Source organism: Musca autumnalis, unplaced genomic scaffold, assembly GCF_047663935.1.
Source record: "Musca autumnalis isolate F117 unplaced genomic scaffold, ASM4766393v1 scaffold_2, whole genome shotgun sequence".
NCBI classification, from domain to species: domain Eukaryota; kingdom Metazoa; phylum Arthropoda; class Insecta; order Diptera; family Muscidae; genus Musca; species Musca autumnalis.
The window spans coordinates 24474247-24494372 of NW_027411755.1; the positions used below are offsets into that span (position 1 = coordinate 24474247).

At 32.7% G+C, this 20126-nt stretch overlaps 1 protein-coding gene across 1 annotated transcript; it reads right to left on the reverse strand.

Moving 5' to 3' along the window:
- Positions 1–4347: 4347 nt before the first annotated feature.
- LOC141392087 (uncharacterized) lies at positions 4348–6168 on the reverse strand. The gene has a single exon (XM_073965044.1). The coding sequence runs from the start codon at positions 6166–6168 to the stop codon at positions 4348–4350; it is 1821 nt and encodes a 606-aa protein (XP_073821145.1).
- Positions 6169–20126: the final 13958 nt, after the last annotated feature.

The window sequence follows — 20126 nt, forward strand, 5'->3', positions numbered from 1 at the left end:
AAAGAATATTTTTTCAAGCAACCAAACAACACGTGGATTTTTTAAAGAATATTTTTTCAAGCAACCAAACAACACGTGGATTTTTTAAAGAATATTTTTTCAAGCAACCAAACAACACGTGGATTTTTTAAAGAATATTTTTTCAAGCAACCAAACAACACGTGGATTTTTTAAAGAATATTTTTTCAAGCAACCAAACAACACGTGGATTTTTTAAAGAATATTTTTTCAAGCAACCAAACAACACGTGGATTTTTTAAAGAATATTTTTTCAAGCAACCAAACAACACGTGGATTTTTTAAAGAATATTTTTTCAAGCAACCAAACAACACGTGGATTTTTTAAAGAATATTTTTTCAAGCAACCAAACAACACGTGGATTTTTTAAAGAATATTTTTTCAAGCAACCAAACAACACGTGGATTTTTTAAAGAATATTTTTTCAAGCAACCAAACAACACGTGGATTTTTTAAAGAATATTTTTTCAAGCAACCAAACAACACGTGGATTTTTTAAAGAATATTTTTTCAAGCAACCAAACAACACGTGGATTTTTTAAAGAATATTTTTTCAAGCAACCAAACAACACGTGGATTTTTTAAAGAATATTTTTTCAAGCAACCAAACAACACGTGGATTTTTTAAAGAATATTTTTTCAAGCAACCAAACAACACGTGGATTTTTTAAAGAATATTTTTTCAAGCAACCAAACAACACGTGGATTTTTTAAAGAATATTTTTTCAAGCAACCAAACAACACGTGGATTGTTTAAAGAATATTTTTTCCAGCAACCAAACAACACGTGGATTTTTTAACGAATATTTTTTCAAGCAACCAAACAACACGTGGATTTTTTAAAGAATATTTTTTCAAGCACGTGGATTTTTTAAAGAATATTTTTTCAAGCACGTGGATTTTTTAAAGAATATTTTTTCAAGCACGTGGATTTTTTAAAGAATATTTTTTCAAGCACGTGGATTTTTTAAAGAATATTTTTTCAAGCACGTGGATTTTTTAAAGAATATTTTTTCAAGCAACCAAACAACACGTGGATTTTTTAAAGAATATTTTTTCAAGCAACCAAACAACACGTGGATTTTTTAAAGAATATTTTTTCAAGCAACCAAACAACACGTGGATTTTTTAAAGAATATTTTTTCAAGCAACCAAACAACACGTGGATTTTTTAAAGAATATTTTTTCAAGCAACCAAACAACACGTGGATTTTTTAAAGAATATTTTTTCAAGCAACCAAACAACACGTGGATTTTTTAAAGAATATTTTTTCAAGCAACCAAACAACACGTGGATTTTTTAAAGAATATTTTTTCAAGCAACCAAACAACACGTGGATTTTTTAAAGAATATTTTTTCAAGCAACCAAACAACACGTGGATTTTTTAAAGAATATTTTTTCAAGCAACCAAACAACACGTGGATTTTTTAAAGAATATTTTTTCAAGCAACCAAACAACACGTGGATTTTTTAAAGAATATTTTTTCAAGCAACCAAACAACACGTGGATTTTTTAAAGAATATTTTTTCAAGCAACCAAACAACACGTGGATTTTTTAAAGAATATTTTTTCAAGCAACCAAACAACACGTGGATTGTTTAAAGAATATTTTTTCAAGCAACCAAACAACACGTGGATTTTTTAAAGAATATTTTTTCAAGCAACCAAACTACACGTGGATTTTTTAAAGAATATTTTTTCAAGCAACCAAACAACACGTGGATTTTTTAAAGAATATTTTTTCAAGCAACCAAACAACACGTGGATTTTTTAAAGATTATATTTCCAAGTATCCAAAAACAACTGGACTTTTTAAAGATTATATTTCCAAGTATCCAAAAACAACTGGACTTTTTAAAGATTATATTTCCAAGTATCCTAAAACACGTGGATTTTTTAAAAAATATTTTTTCAAGCAGTCAACAGCACGTGGATTTTTTAAAGAATATTTTTTTGAAGCAATCACTAACACGTGGATTTTTTAAAGATTATATTTTCAAGTATCCAAAAAGACGTGGATTTTTTAAAGAATATTTTTTCAAGCAACCAACCAACACGTGGATTTTTTAAAGAATATTTTTTCAAGCAACCAAACAACACGTGGATTTTTTAAAGAATATTTTTTAAAGCAACCGAACAACACGTGGATTTTTTAAAAAATATTTTTTCAAGCAATCAACAGCAGGTGGATTTTTTTAAAGAATATTTTTTTTCAAGCAGTCTAAAAATACGTGGATTTTTTTAAAGAATATTTTTCAAGCAATCAACAGCACGTGGATTTTTTAAAGAATATATTTTTAAAGCAATCAAAAGCACTTGGATATTATAAAAAATATTTTTTCATGCAATCAACATCACGAGGATTTTTTTAAAGAATATTTTTTCAAGCAATCAAAAACACATGGATTTTTTAAAGAATATTTTTTCAAGCAACCAAACAACACGTGGATTTTTTTAAAGAATATTTTTTTTCAAGCATCCAAAAAGACGTGGATTTTTTAAAGAATATTTTTTTCAAGCATCCAAAAAGACGTGGATTTTTTAAAAGAATATTTTTTTCAAGCATCCAAAAAGACGTGGATTTTTTAAAGAATATTTTTTTCAAGCATCCAAAAAGACGTGGATTTTTTAAAGAATATTTTTTTCAAGCATCCAAAAAGACGTGGATTTTTTAAAGAATATTTTTTTCAAGCATCCAAAAAGACGTGGATTTTTTAAAGAATATTTTTTTCAAGCATCCAAAAAGACGTGGATTTTTTAAAGAATATTTTTTTCAAGCATCCAAAAAGACGTGGATTTTTTAAAGAATATTTTTTTCAAGCATCCAAAAAGACGTGGATTTTTTAAAGAATATTTTTTTCAAGCATCCAAAAAGACGTGGATTTTTTAAAGAATATTTTTTTCAAGCATCCAAAAAGACGTGGATTTTTTAAAGAATATTTTTTTCAAGCATCCAAAAAGACGTGGATTTTTTAAAGAATATTTTTTTCAAGCATCCAAAAAGACGTGGATTTTTTAAAGAATATTTTTTTCAAGCATCCAAAAAGACGTGGATTTTTTAAAGAATATTTTTTTCAAGCATCCAAAAAGACGTGGATTTTTTAAAGAATATTTTTTTCAAGCATCCAAAAAGACGTGGATTTTTTAAAGAATATTTTTTTCAAGCATCCAAAAAGACGTGGATTTTTTAAAGAATATTTTTTTCAAGCATCCAAAAAGACGTGGATTTTTTAAAGAATATTTTTTTCAAGCATCCAAAAAGACGTGGATTTTTTAAAGAATATTTTTTTCAAGCATCCAAAAAGACGTGGATTTTTTAAAGAATATTTTTTTCAAGCATCCAAAAAGACGTGGATTTTTTAAAGAATATTTTTTTCAAGCATCCAAAAAGACGTGGATTTTTTAAAGAATATTTTTTTCAAGCATCCAAAAAGACGTGGATTTTTTAAAGAATATTTTTTTCAAGCATCCAAAAAGACGTGGATTTTTTAAAGAATATTTTTTTCATGCATCCAAAAAGACGTGGATTTTTTAAAGAATATTTTTTTCAAGCATCCAAAAAGACGTGGATTTTTTAAAGAATATTTTTTTCAAGCATCCAAAAAGACGTGGATTTTTTAAAGAATATTTTTTTAAGATATCAACAACACATCGATTTTTTAAAATATTTGCTTAAACAGGTAATAAGAAGTGGATAATAATGTTTTTCTAGCAGGTAATAAAACGTGGATTTTTAAATATTTCTAGCAGGTTATAACATGTGTATTTTAAATGTTTCAATCAGTTTATTACCTGCGGATTTTTAATATTTTCAAACAGGTAATAATACGTTGATTTTAAGAATTTTCAGCAGGTAACAAAAATTGTTTTTGCAATGTTTTGAAACAGGTAATAATAATAATATGTCTATTTAAAAAACCCAACAGCTAATAGGTGGAAATAAAGAAGCTTTTGTGGGCTTTGAGTTCTTCTACATTTACATTTCTGAGGGCCGATGTGTCCTACTAAAATATACGTATTCCCAACATTTATTCTTTTTTGCCAGAAGAGTAAAATCGTTCAACCTGTCCATAATTAAGGAATAGTATGTGTTGTTATTGTTTTCTTCATCTTTATTTAGTGTTTAAAATTCCTGCGCCAAAAAAAAAATAATACATTTATAATGTGATACGTGCAAAAATTAATAAGAATTTGTGAAATAACATATTTTATTTTTTAACAGAAGTTTAATTATTCCTTTACTTGGTATTCCTTATTGGCTTCGAAAATTCCCATAAGAACGTTTTAAGAGCTTTCTTTTCGAAAAATGGTAGATTTGAACACTTTTAGATCAATCTGTTATTCCTTCGCCACCACCATAACTCGCTCAGAAATGTTACCACGCCAACGGCGGAACCCACCACCACTATCATCCACGTCCAAAACAAATCATCAACAGTTAAAATTTTCTTATTATCCACAATTGTATAGCCAGTCATCAATGAAATATTTTTCAACTTCAACATATCCATGAAGGTACTCGATTGCCATGCTTTCATGAAACCCAATTCATGGACGCGTAAAATCATCTCATTCATTGGCTCGAGATATGGTGAGTTTTTGGCTAAAACAAATTGATAAAGTACAGCATCAAGATATGGCAATTTCGAAGTAATACAAAATTGTTTGTGGGCAAAAAATTGTTGACGTTTTTCGAATAGAGCTTCCCATTCTGTAGTGGTTGTGACATAGGCATAGGTGCTGTCAAACAAACCCTTATGTTTAAGATATGTGGCCGAATCAGGGGCCACATGTGAAATATCCTTTTCCAATCCAACTGTATTAATATAGAAGTCAGAATACAAGGGATCCATCATAATTTTTACACGAGATCCATGTAAGTCTTCGGCAGTCTGTATGGATTTGTGATAGGGTGGCTGGGTAAATAATGTATTAATATTGGCTGAAAATTGTACAGCTACATTAAGACCCATAAACGATACCAGGAGGTATACAATTTTCAAACTACGCCATGGTGATTGGCTGGTGGCAAATGATTGACCCAATACTCCCGGTAATATTTTATCATTGACTATGAAATTTGTCCAATTCCAGAATTTATCGAAACAATAGTCAATCAGGCAGTGCATAATTGAAAGCAGCAGAGATGACAGGATGATCCATGCGAAGAAATATTCATTTAAAAGCAAAGAAAACAATTCGCGATAATTTAGTTGCGTGGGGCAAGGTACCATCAACACGGCTCCTGTAATCTCGTAATAAACTGTCTTTAACAGAAGCGGTTGATTGGGTAGTAGGTGATGACTTAAAGCCATTGGTATATCCAGCTCACCCCGGACACTTAGTTCATTCATAACCACATATGGAGTAAGTTCACCAAATTTAAACGATTTATGCATTTCTAAAGAGGCATTAAATTGTTCGGCAAATAACATTACCAGCCTGGCCGTATGACCGTTCATTTGCAACTTTCCATTTTTGTCCAGATATGCCAGGCCTGTTAGGGGATCTTGGCCAACAAAAGTTAAAAGGGACTTATTCTGCATATTCTGCCAATGGGGTGGATAATATTTATCCTCTTCATGTTTGTTCATCCAATGATATTCAGGATAAGGTTTGAGTGCATACAACTTGGATACTGACTCCGGGTCTTCTTGTAAAAAGTGCAACAAAACATTTGTCATGTTAAAGACTTTACATTGCTTAAGCAATTCCTTCTTAAACTGCTCCGCTGCTTCACCATTTTCTTCAACATTTATGGCCACAATCAAAATTCTCGTTTGATGTCTATAATCCAAAATATGTGCCCCAATTTCCAATAATTCTCCATCAAATCGATCACTCATAAGAAATATGGATAACAGCTGCGTGTTGAATTTCTCCAGAAACAGAAAATTTTCTGATTTTGTAATAACAACTTTGGGTATGGGGGCTTGGAAGAATGCTGCCAATCGCTTATCCTTTGTGGAATTTTGATGTAATATTAGCAAAGATTCTACGGACTGTTCTTTAGCAATTTCTTGCAATATCTCTTGATATATGTTATGAGACGGAACCTCTTCCAGTAGGAAATTCTTAGAAGAAAATCCATAAGCGCGATAAACGATGACCAATAAAATAATAACCGTTTTAAGATACGTTCCCATGATGACTAAATGGTGTCGTCTTCGAAATTTGTCTACAAGAGGCTAATAATTTTCTGTGAATCTTCTTGAAGTGTAGGATGATTAGACATCATGGCAAATCTATAATCATTTCCATATCTAAAAGTTTCTGTGGTATCCTAAATCATACTGCTTATAATAGGGAAAATATGATTGGTTAGTTCACATGACTTGCTGTTAAGCAAAATAAAAGGACGCGCTTTCATTCCATTCAAATTTACCCCAACTATTTGAAAATTAAATAGTGCATGACATGACAGGAATTTTTAAATATTATTTTATTATACCGAAGTCTAAAACCGGTATCCAAAAAACGTGGATTTTTTAAAAAAATATTTTTTCGAGAAGCCCACAAATCGTGGATTTTTTAAGCAATATTGTTTCGAGAAACCCAAAAACGTGAATTTTTTAAGAAATATTTTTTCGCGAAACGCAGAAAACGTGGATTTTTTAAAAATATTTTTCGAGAGACCCGCAAACCGTGATTTAAAAAAAAAAAAAAATATTTTTTCGTGAATCCCACAAAACTTGGATTTTTTAAAAAAACATTTTTTTCGAGAAACACACAAAACTTGGATTTTTAAATGGTTTTATTTAGCTCACCCCGTTTGTTTTATTATTTTTTCTTGGGTCAAATTTAGTAATTCAAATTTCACCCTCTTCCTGTCAACCGATTAATCTGAAATTTTGTATACACTTTGGATTTTGGTGACAATACAATTATGTTTATTCATTATCATTATAAATTAAAGATGGCCGCCGCTACAAAATGGCGGATAATTTATGTTTTATTAATCCCATAAATATGGGTATCAAATGAAAGGGCTCAACAAGCAGAATACAATTTACCATAAAAATTGAAATCCAAGATGGCGGCCGCTACAAAATGGCGGATAACGTAGGTTTTATCAATCCCATCAATATGGGTATCAAATGAAAGTGCTCAACCAGTAGAATACAATGTACTATATAAAATTAAAATCCAAGATGGCGGCCTCTACAAAATGGCGGATAACTTAGGTTTTATCAATCCCATCAACATGGGTATCAAATGAAAGGTCTCAACAAGTAGAATACAATTTTCTATGCAAAATTGAAATCTAAGATGGCCGCCGCTACCAAATGGCTGATAACAATTTTTTTATCAATCCCACCAATATGGGTATCAAATAAAAGGGCGTGAAGAAGTATACAGTGCACTATACAGTACATCTTATACACCCGAAAGCCATACAGTTTCCAGCTAAGTACAATTACACGACGTCTGAAAGAAGAATGTTGCCTTTAATACTATCATGGGCTTCTACAATACATAAAATGCAGGGCAGCACTGTGGATCACGCAGTCGTATACTTAGGTGCGAAACTGTTTGAAGAAGGTCAAGCCTGCGTGGCTCTTAGTAGACTAAGATCTTTGCAGGGACTACGTATAGAGGAGTTGGACTGCAATAAACTAACGGGCAAGAAACCTTGCAATAATGAAGCACTAAATGAATTAAACAGAATGCGAAATAAAAACTAAAAACTAGAAAATAAAAATAGGTAAAAAACTTTTTAAGTTAAACGGTTTTATGTTAAACATACATTGCAATGTTTAAGATAAATGTACTAAAAACCAAAAAATAATAAAATAGATACAGTCGTGGGAATTATAAACATATGCATAGACTAGAAATAAAACCGTGGGGCACGTCAATTGGCTACAAATTATCGACTTAATTTGTGATAGAAGAATCGTTTAATTCGTCGTTAGGCAGTTGGCCCGCAGACGCTGAGGAAATTACTTACTATTTTCTTGCTCATGGAAATAGTTATACACTCCATGTAAATAAAAGAGATGTTTCAACTAGTTTATCGTTGGACATTCACACTGCTGCCTGGCGAGGAAGCGTTTCACTGCTCGTACTTTGTCTTTAATCGACAAAGTACTACTCGCTCACCACTGTGAAACCCTAAAACTCGCTTATAATCGACCTTGCTAGCTTGTTTGCACATTCTAGCCCTACTTATCACACGTCCATTGTTGTCGGTTGAACAACTGTCTAATTATAGTGTAACATTACAAAACGAACATTTTAATCAACGATTGTAGACAATTGACGTGCCCCACGGTTTTATTTTAGTCTAGTCTATGCATATGTTTATAATTCCCACGACTGTATCTATTTTATTATTTTTTGGTTTTTAGTACATTTATCTTAAACATTGCAATGTATGTTTAACATAAAACCGTTTAACTTAAAAAGTTTTTTGTACCTATTTTTATTTAAAAAACATTCTTTTCGAGAAACCCACAAAACTTGGATTTAAAAAAAAATATTATTTCAAGAAACCCACAAAACGTGGATTTTTTTAAATATTTTTTTCTAGAAAGCCATAAAATGTGTATTTAAAAAAAATATTTTTGACAAAACCACAAAACCTCCATTTTTGAAAAATATTTTTTGAGAAACAAACAAATCGTGGTTTTTTTTAGAGAAACCCACAAAACGGGGCTTTTTTAAAAAATATTTTTTCGTGAAACCTACAAAACGTGGATTTTTTAAGAAATATTGTTTCGAGAAACCCAAAAACGTGGATTTTTTTAAAAATATTTTTCGAGAGACCCACAAAACGTTTAAAAAAATATTGTGACAAGAAATCCACAAAACGAGGTTTTTAAAAAAAAATATTATTTAAAGAAACCCACAAAACGTGGATTTTAAAAAAATATTTTTCCAATCTTGGATTTGTTAAAACCTATTTTTTTTTGCAACCCACAAAATGTGAATTTTATAAATTATTTTTAAAATATTTTTAAGCAACAAAAAATATTTTGTTTTTTTCTGGAAAAAATATTTTTTAATTAATCCATGTTTAGGGTTTCTGGAAAAAATATTTTTTAATCAATGCACGTTTTATGGGTTTCTGGAAAAAATATTCTTTAAAAAATCCACGTTTTATGGATTTTTGGAAAATTATTCTCTAAAAAACTACGTTTTGTGAGTTTTTAGAAAAAAAATTGAAAATGTTATGTTAAATATATATATATATATATATATATATATATATATATATATATATATATATATATATATATATATATTTTTTTTTAAATCCAAAAATATATTTTTTGCTTCTTTCTGTACAATTAAACAAGTAAAAAAGTATCAGTCGGCTTGACAGAGATATACCCTCAGCTTTGGACCTAAAGAAAAGAAGTGACACACAATACTTCTCACGTCTATATAATACGATGTACAACGGGTCTCCCTCCGAGTGTTATTTTACGTAGTACCCAGTTTAGTTGGTGCCGGCAGGCTTTTTTTGAAGCTTTTGGGCCATTATCTCAAGAAGTAAGGACTTGTCCCTGAAAAAACATGTACCCTGGTAATGGGGAAAGCGAATACAAGTTGTTACAACAAAAACCAAAGGGATTCGAAGTCCAAATTTTGGACCAATTCGGCTAATCCGTTCGAGAGTTATCGTGTGCCCCAGCCACTAAACATGGTGTCATATGGGGTATTTTAAACCTTAACTGAACTAAACTGAGCTTTTCTGAAATTTTGCGTGGGAGGTACCCGAAGGAGTGGACCGATTTAGTCCATATTGGAACCTCATCTAAGTCTAGTAGAAATTTCACGATGTGCTAAGTATGGACCAAATCGGTTATTCGCTTCAAGAGTTATCGTGCGCACAAATTTTCCGAACATATTCGAAATTTTTGCCCATATGAAAGTGTATATTATCTCGTTAGCATAAATGCTGAGGGTATAATTATAATACTTAAACCCCCTGCCATGTTATGGACAGTTTAATTTCTAAATATGTAGTTGGGGACATTTGATTAAATAATAACCAGTCATTTCATCTTGTTAAGTCAGCAAGTCAGTGCGAAGTAACTAAACATATCATCCCTATTATAATTTAATTTATTATGAATTAAGGTGCCACTGCAACTTTTAGATAAGAATTTGGTTATAGTTGATTGCCAACATGTCTCAAATTCCACAAAGTATATGCGGTTGGATTAATTTTTCTATGCCCCATACAAAATGAGAAGATTTTCCGTTTCTGAAGAAGTTCAGCGTGCAGCTGTTAACCATATTTCTGACGAGTGATCGATTTGATGGAGAATTATTAAAAACTAGCAGACCCCGGTCCGCGTTGCTGGCCCGTCGTAATGAGTTTTAATGACAACTTTTTATCGACTTTATGCTTGACAATTTAAAAATAAGTATTTTCTACCTCACATCTTTGCTCCATTGTCAAACCGAGAAGGATTTTTTGTCTGCAGCCTTACTTTTCTCTTACGGACTTTGTCGGATTTTTTCGCCAATTTATGCTTTTTAGGATTTATTATCGTCCATGTCCCTGTCTTTATCCTAAAGCGATCTAATTATAAAAGTTAAAAAAATGGTTAAATCGAATTCTCCCGCTTATTGAGACTTATATATTTTGGCTGATGGACCGTTGATCCTCACCATTCAAGTAAATTTGTAAATATATAGTTTTTCTTGATCGGGGGCGCAACCACCGTTGTCTGGAAAACTAATTTGCAACCCGATGCACTCATAAGTTTAGCAAATATAGCGATTAAAAAATAATAGGCCCCGAAATTCGTCTACAAATATATAGCATTTTGGACCACGGGACATTCCTGAATATTTTCTGAATATTAGGTTTAGTAGTTTTGGAAAAATAATGTTTTGAAAAGAGTGGGCGTGGTCATCAGTTTTCAAGATATAACATATTAAAAAAAGTAGGCCTGGTCCGGTATTTTGGCTCCAAATATGTACCTAGGGTGCACACAACTTCATTGCCTACCAAAATGTATGCTGAAACAGATATAATCATACGTTTGGCTTATATATAGCGTTTAACAGAAAGGCATGGGGAAGGTACCCCACCTCTTCCGAAATTCATAAAATATACATAACAACGGCAAACATTGAGCTTTTGTCGCAAATTTTATGGAAATCCCTTCAGTAGTATTGGAGTTATGACATATTAAAAAAACAGGCGTGGTCGGGCCTATAGGCCCTAAAGAAGTACCTAGATTGTAGATTAATCCGTAAATTTTTAATCCGATACATGCATAATTTTTGCAAATATAACGTTTTTTAAAAATATCGCATAGGGGAGGTACCCCGCTCCCTCTGGAATTCAATAAAATATGTAACCTGTTTTCGGGGGCGTGGTAAACTTTTCTTTCCAAAAAAACTAAATTGGGTTATGACAGCATTTGATTTTTATTCATAAAGGTAAGGCGTTTTTTTTAAATATGCCCCCTTCAAAATTCAAGAAAATATGCCCGTAAATTCACTGACATTTTCAGGAAAATCGGTTCAGTAGTTTTGTAGATGTAACATATTTTTAAAAGTGGGTGTGGTAAAGTCTTTGGATCCTAAAAAAGTGGGTAAGGTCTTTCGAAATAGATACATTCGTAATTATTGTAAATATAACATTTTTAAAAAAAGTAGGGTATAGGGGAAGTACCCCGCCCCTTCCGAAATTCAACTGAATTTGTAACCTATTTTAAGAGGGGGCCATCCTTGTACATTCACTGGCAATTTCAGGAAAATCGGTTCAGTAGTTTTTGTAGAAATGATAAAAATTAAAAATTGAAAAAAGTGGGCGTAAATTTTTTTTGCATAAAAACCCAAGTCTGTTTTTTGCGCACAATTTACAGAAAAAAATATCGAAATCGGTCCAGCCGTTCTCAACTGATGCCATGACCAACGAATGATATTTGATTTTTATTTTTAAAGATTTAAAAGTTTAGACAAATCGCGATTTCCTTGAAAATCCCTACAGTAGTTTTGTAGATATAACCTAATTAGAAAGTGAGCGTGGTCTGATCTTAAGTCCCAAACTAAGTACGTAAGGTTGGATGCACAGTCGCCATTGACTCGCAAATAAATTCCGAAACCGATACATTCGTATTTGTTGCAAATATTGTATTTTTACAAATATAGCGTATAGGGGAGGTACCCGCCCGATCCGAAAGTCAAAAAAGTGTGTAGCCTATTTTTATCGGGGACCAACCCTGTGCATTCGCTGAAAGTTTCAGGAAAATCGATTCAGTAGTTTCGTAAATATGACATATTTAAAAAAGTGGGCGTTGTCCAGTCTTAATGCCCCAAATAAGCACGTAAGGTCGGAGACACAATCGCCATTGACTCGGAAATTAATTTTCAAAGCGATACATTTGTAATAATTGTTGCAAATATTGCATTTTTACAAAAATAGGGCATAGGGGAGGTACCCCGCCCGATCCGAAATTCAACAAAATATGTAGCCTATTTCAACCGGGGGCCATCACTCTACGTTCCCTGAAATTTTCAGGAAAATCTGTTGAGTAGTTTCGTAGATATAACATATTTATAAAAGTGGGCGTGGCCAATTTTCTTTGCATAAAAACCTAAACTGGACTATGGCTAACATTTCCACAAAAAATTATCCAAATCGCTCCAGCCGTTTTCAACTGATTCAATTACCAACAAACAACAATTGAGTTTTATCTATATATATAAAAGAGCTTAGTGAGTGAGTGAGTGACTGACATATCATCGCCCAGACGAAACCGCTGAAGCTAGAAACCTGAAATTTTGACTGTGGGTTGCTGTCGGTGTGTAGGGGTGAGATAAGGCTGGGTTTTTGGAAATTCGACCTAGAAGGCTACGCAAACGGGAAGAGCTAAAATTCTGAAATTTAGAATGAGGGTAACTGATGGAGATTTAGAAAGATGTACCAAAGGGTTTTGGAAATTCGACTTTTAAGTGTACGAAAAGTTACTAAATTTGGTACCAATTGTATATTTTGAGCGGATATAGCTACAATGTTCATATTTGGTATGGAAATCAAGGTTGGGAAGTGGTGTTGATATAAGGAAATTATTTTTGAAGTTCGTACTTATGTGTACGTGTAGTACTAAATGGTACTAAATTTGGTACAATTTGGATTTGGGTGAACGGATAGAGCTGAAAACCTGAAATTTGGAGTTTAGATTACCGTTGAAGCGTACGATTGAGATATGGGTGTACTTTTGGAAATTCATACTTATGTGTACGAAAAGTACTAAATGGTACCAAATTTGGTACAATTTGGATTTAGATAGACATGGAAACCTGAAATTTGGAATTAAGATTACTGATGGAGTGAAGGATTGAGGTAGTTTTGGAAATTCTTACTTATGGGTACGAAAAGTAGTAAACGGTACTGAATTTGGTACAAATTGGATTTGGGTGAACGGATAGAGCTGGAATCTTGAAATTTGGAATTTAATTACTTTTGGAGTGTAGGATTGAGTTAGTCTTGGAAATTTATACTTATGGGTACGGAAAGTACTAAATGGTACTAAATTTGGTACAATTTAAATTTAGTTGATCGGATAGAGTTGGAATCCTAAAATTTCGAATTAAGGTTACTGATGGAGTGTAGGATTGAGGTAGTTTTGGAAATTCATACTTATGGGAACGGAAAGTACTAAATGTACTAAATTTGGTACAATTTATATTTGGGTGAACGGATAGAGTTGGAATCCTGAATTTTCGAATTAAGGTTACTGTTGGAGTGTAGGATTGAGGAAGTTTTGGAAATTCGTACTTATGGGTACGAAAAGTTCTTAATTTGGTACAATTTGGATTTGGGGGAGCGAATAGAGCTGAAATCCTGAAATTTGGAATTAAGATTACTGTTGGACTGTAAGATTGACATAGTCTTGGAAATTCGTACTTATGGGTACGGAAAGTACTAAATGGTACTAAATATGGTACAATTTAAATTTAGGTGGACGGATAGAGCTGGAATCCTGAAATTTGGAATTAAGATTACTTATGGAGTGGAGGAGGTAGTTTCGGAAATTCGTACTTATGGGTACGGAAAGTCCTAAATGGTACTAAGTTTGGTACATTTTGGATTTGGGTGAACAGATAGAGCTGGAATCCTGAAATTTATAATTAAGATTACTTAAGGGGTTTCTACACGGTATGTTTTTTACATATTAATGCATAGCAACTGTCACTTTTTTTCGCCCATATGTAATTCCTTCTGCACAGCAAAATTTTATTTTTCATTCGTTTTCTGTTGTTTTCTTTATTTATATCGCGTACAAACAAAACCGCTGTTTACCTTTGGTTGTACAGACGAGAATAGAGCGCGTTCTATTCGAAATATATACATATGTATGCACATAACACATTGATGCATTGAAATTTCTGTATGGTTCACACCATGTCACATTGGGCCCAATGGCAGGTTTCTGAGGCAAAAAGTCTAGTTTTGAAGTCATATATTTGTATAAATTAGTAACGGGATTAGATTCTTAACACTTTGAGCCACTTAGAAACAAAATCATTTCAACCTGGCAACGCTTCGTGGTCACATACCGAGCTGTCAAAGATATTGCATGTTACTTTGTAAAATTTTATAAAAATTTATCCAACGAAGAACAAATTTGTTTCGCTCGGCAATTAAAAACCGCTGATTTAATAAACAGTTTTTTTAATGGATAAAACGTGTAAAGGTATATAAATTAATATTCTGATTAAGAAATAAAAGAAGTTAGATTTGGTAAGGAATATTTGAAGTAGACTTGTGGTGTATTTTTTGTGTAGTTCGTATTGTAGTTTAAATAGTTTTTGGAATAAAACTCGCGGTATTGCGACGTATTGTCGAAACTATATATATCTGATAGAAGGTAATAGTGAGTACTATATGTGTAAAAAAATTTCATGTCCGTATGGATCCGAATACTTATAGAAAATTACTTACAGATAGCGTGACACTTAAAAATGTGGATATTTTAATTTATTAGATTGGGTTGGGACTGGACGATGCTCAATATGACACAAGTCGCCAAATTTTATAGTAATCTTATCCGAGTTACACCAAGCATTTAAATCTTCAATATTCTAGATCTTTAAATTTAATAACTGGTACTACAAACACCTACTAAATTTCAAGATCTTAACCTGTAATTATAAAGTTTTCAAATAACGGACGCGATCGCGGCTTTCTACTTCCAAAACATAAATTAATGATAGAGGTCACAATTACTATTGTTTTGTATACCAATGCGTCTAATAATCCCTGAGATTTCGCGTTTGGCTAAAACTTGTTGTGGGGGAGGTCCCCCACCCCCTCCATTTTTCGGTATAAAAAGTACCTTAGGATCTATTCTCAGACCTTATGAATCTACAAACAAAATTTTATCAAATTCGGTCCAGCCATTTCAGAAGATTTATATTTCGAACATCATTGTATACCTGAAAAGGTTTCTATATATATGTAGATATATATCTGAACCGATCAGAGCCAAATTTTCAGGACCTGATTCTAACCTGAACAGGATTTACCATATCAAATTTTAAGGCGATCGGATGCAAATTGTGACCTTTGTGGGGCTTAAATATAAAATCGGATTAAATCGGATGAAACATATACATGAAAACTATATCTATATCTGAACCGATTCTTACCAAATTTTGCAGAAGTACTTTTATGCCCATTAAAAACATTGGAACGAAATTTGGTAGCTCTAGCTGCTTCCAGTGACTTGTTGTCTCAAAAACCTGTCATTGGGCCCAATGTGCATGTGTACAAAATTCAGATTTGTAAAAAGTGACAGTTGGTATGCACAAATTTACATATTTACATACCGTGTAGAACACACTTTATGGAGTGTAGAATTGAGGTAGTTTTGGAAATTCGTACTTATGGGTACGGAAAGTACTAAATGGTACTAAATTTGGTACAATTTATATTTGGTTGAACGAATAGAGCTGGAACCCTGAAATTTCGAGTTAAGGTTACTGTTGGAGTGTGGGATTGAGGAAGTTTTGAAAATTCGTACTTATGGGTACGAAAAGTAATAAATGGTACTAAATTTGGTACAATTTAGATTTGGGTGGACGGATAGAGGTGGAATCCTGAAATTCGCAATTACTGTTGGAGATAGTTATTGAAATTCGTATTTTCATACGAAAAGTATTAATGTTATTATGAATAGAGGCGGAATTCCGATATTTGGTATTATAGCCGCTGTTGGTGTGTAGGGTTGAGATATGGATGTGGGTATACGTACAATAAGTATACGACAATTACTAAATGGCACAGAATTTGGTCCAAATTGTTATTGTGTAAAGGGGTAGAGCTGAAATTGTATTAATGGTATTATGAATAGAGGTGGAATTCGGATATTTGGTATTATAGCCGCTGTTGGTGTGTAGGGTTGAGATATGGATGTGGTTGTGGATATACGTACAATAAGTGTACGAAAATTACTAAATGGCACAGAGATAGAGAGGAAGTTTTGTAAATTCGTACTAATGTATACGAAAAATACTAAATCGCGTTTTGGATAAATGGAAGTAATTTTTAAAACTTATAAATACTATAAGTACTAAATTTGGTACCAGTTTGGTGTTGCATGATGGGATATAGGTGGAATTTCGAATTGTTGTATGAGGGATTGTGTTGGTGTTTAAATACGGATTTTTATACCCTCAGCCTTTAGGCTAAAGAGGGTATTTACACTTTGATACGACCAAAAATGTGCCTCATCAAAATAATGGTTTTAGACCCCAAGTATGTTTGTACGATATCCGTTTCAGACAATTTTGAGTAGATCTAGCAATGTCCGTCCGTCTGTCTGTCTGGCTGGCTGGTGCGCACGATAACTCTCGAACGGATCAATCGATTCGGTTCAAATTTTGGGTATCGAATTATTTTGTCCAGATTCGATTTAAGTTCGAAGATGGGCCATATAGGTCCACTCCTTCAGGTACCTCCCCCACAAATGTTCAAAAATTGTCGCAAAACTTGTGCGCACGATAACTCTTGTAGGGAATAACCGTTTTGGTCCATACTTTGCACATCGTGTAATTTCTACCAAACTTAGATGAGGTTCCAATATGGACTCAATCGGTCCACTCCTTCGGGTACCTCCCACACAAAATTTCGGAAAAGTTCAGTTTAGGAGCTGCTCTCGAATCGCCTTGGTTTTTGTTTACGCAAGTTGTATTCGCTGTCCTCTATACGACGCTGTAAGTTTCATTAGGGGCAAGTCCATACTTCCTGAAAAAATAGCCTGAAAGTTACAGAAAAACCCTATGACACCGTGTGTAGTGGTTTGAGCGCAAGATAACTCTCGAACGAATCTGCCGATTCGGCCCAAAATTTGGCTTTCGTTATATTTTGTCCAAACTTAGTTCAAGTTCAAAGATGGATTATATCGGTCCACTCCTTCCGGTACCTCCCCCACAAAAGTTCGAAAATGTTCGGAAAATTTGTGCGTACGACAACTCTTGAAGGAAGTTACCGATTTGGTCATTACTTTGCACATTATGAAATTTCTACCAGACTTAGATGAGGTTCCAATGTGGACTCAATCGGTAAACTCCTTCGAGTACCTCCCACACAAAATTTCGGTAAAGTTCACGAATCGCCTTGGTTTCTGTTGTAACATCTTGTATTCACTGTCCCCTATACGAAGGTACAAGTTTCCTCAGGGGCAAGTCCATACTTCCTGAAAAATAGCCTGAAAGTTGAAAAACAAACCCTATGACACCCTGTTTATGGGTGGAAGCGCAAGATAATTCTCGAACAGAAATGCCGATTCCGGCCAAAATTTGGCCTTCGTAATATTGTTTCCAAACTTAGTTTAAGTTCGTAGATAAGCCATATCGGTCCACTCCTTCAGGTACCTACCCCACAAAAGTTCAAAAATATTCGGAAAAATTGTCCGCACGATAACTCTTGATGGGAGTGACCGATTTGGTCCATACTTTACACATTCTCATAATATCTACCAGATATAGATCAGGTTCGAATATGGACTATATTTGTCCACTCCAGCCCGAACCTCCACACACAATTTTGGATAAGTTCACTTTAAGACCTGCTATTGAATGACTTTGATTTTTGTTGAGGCAACTTACATTCGCTGCCTCAATTACGATGGTAAAAGTTATTTCAGGGGCAAGTCCATACTTCTTGAGAAAACAGCCCGAAGGGTGTAAAAACCCCCTATGGCACCCCCATGGTCTATGTCGGTCCATTCCTTTAAGCACCTTTTCCGCAAAATTTTTGAACTTTAATCCTAATCAACATTTTTGTCGGTTCATACGACCAAAATTTTGAAACCCCAAAATACATACGTTTTTTGTGAAAAAAGTGTTTCAATTTCCCCATGCTGAGGGTATATCTCTGTCGGCAAAGCCGACTGATACTTTTTTACTTGTTTGAAATGCATTCAAATTCTAAAATTAGGCTGAGGGCTGGATGATATATTGAGAAATACGAAATGTACTAAATGCTATTCAATTTGACGTTGGGTGCAGCAATGAAGATGGAATTATATCATTAGTACGTGAAAAGTACAAAATTGCAATAAATTTGGTATTGGGCTAAGGAATAGAAGTGAAATTCTGATATATATTGATTTGTCAGGTTCATTGTTGGAGGTGGTCGTACAATAAGTGTACTAGAAGTAATAAATAATACTAAATATTGAAGCACTGGTATTGGGTGAATCGATAAATGAAATTTGTTATGAGGATAACTGTTGAGATTGAATCAGAATGTTTATTTAAATCCGCTTTTAAATGTAAGCAAGGTTTCTACATGTAATTCTATTGATATTGGGTGAACAAGTGGAGCTAAAACTGTAACATAAAGTCCTGGATTTTAAAAAATGTACTGAATAATGTACTATTGTTTTTAGTTTAACACGAATTCGGTTTCTAAATAATGTACTGAAATCAAAAGTCAAACGTACCTTTTCAACAAAATTGTTTTTATCTTTGTTGTCTATTCTAAACTTTATAGTAAGTTCATTTGAAAAGGTAGATCTATGCGGCTAATGTTTTACAAGAAGGTTTTTACATCCTGAGAAAAAAGGCCTAAAATAAAATGTCTCAAAAATTAACTGTTATATAGGGTAGCATCTTCTGAATAATGGTTTTCTACATTTTGATATCACAAATTCCAAAATTCGGTTGGAAAATGTGGATCAAATTTTGAAAATACCCACACCGTTCTAATAAAACATGGACTAGAATTTAACATGTAGGCCGCTGTTGAAGTGTATAGGTCTTTTTTATATTCGAACAAAACGTGCACGAACAGTACTTAAATGAAATTAAATATCAATTCAAATACGTATTAGTACATAAAAATGTTTAGTATTCACCATATTAAATATTGTTTATTTGTATATTATTCCTTTTCCGCATACGAAGTAGCGGGCATTTTGCTAGTATAAAGATAAAATATTTTATTTCACAAGTTATTATTTATTGCATGTATCACATTATAAATGTATTGAACTTTTTGCATAAGAAAACTTAATCAAGATTATTCGAAAAGAATAACACCACAAACTATTCCTTAATTATGGAAAGGTTGAACGGTTTTATTCCTCTACCAAAACAGAGTAAGATTTTAGAAATGTGGATTTTTACATATATTTTAGAACAACGCAATGGCCAAAAGAAACGTGCTTGCAATATATTTTTAAAAATCCACGTCTGCTTGCAAAAATATTTTTTTAATCTATGACTTATTACCTCCTTGCAAAAATATGTTTTAAAAAGGCACGTCCTATTATCTGCTTGCAAAAATATTTTTAAAAATCCAAATCTTATTTCCTGTTTGCAAAATATTTTTTTAAATCCACGTCTTATCACCATTTTTTAAAGATCCTGCTTGTCTTGTTTTTTTAATCCACGTCCTTTTACCTTCTTGCAAAATATTTTAAAAATCCACATCATATTACCTGCTTGCAAAAATATTTTTTATAAATTCACACTTTATTACCTGCATAAAAAACTATATTTTAAAAATCGACGATTTATTACCTGTTTGTAAAAAATATTTTTAAAAAATCCACGTCTTAATACCTGCTTGCAACATGTTTTTAAATCCACGCCTTATTATTGACTTGCACAAATATTTAAA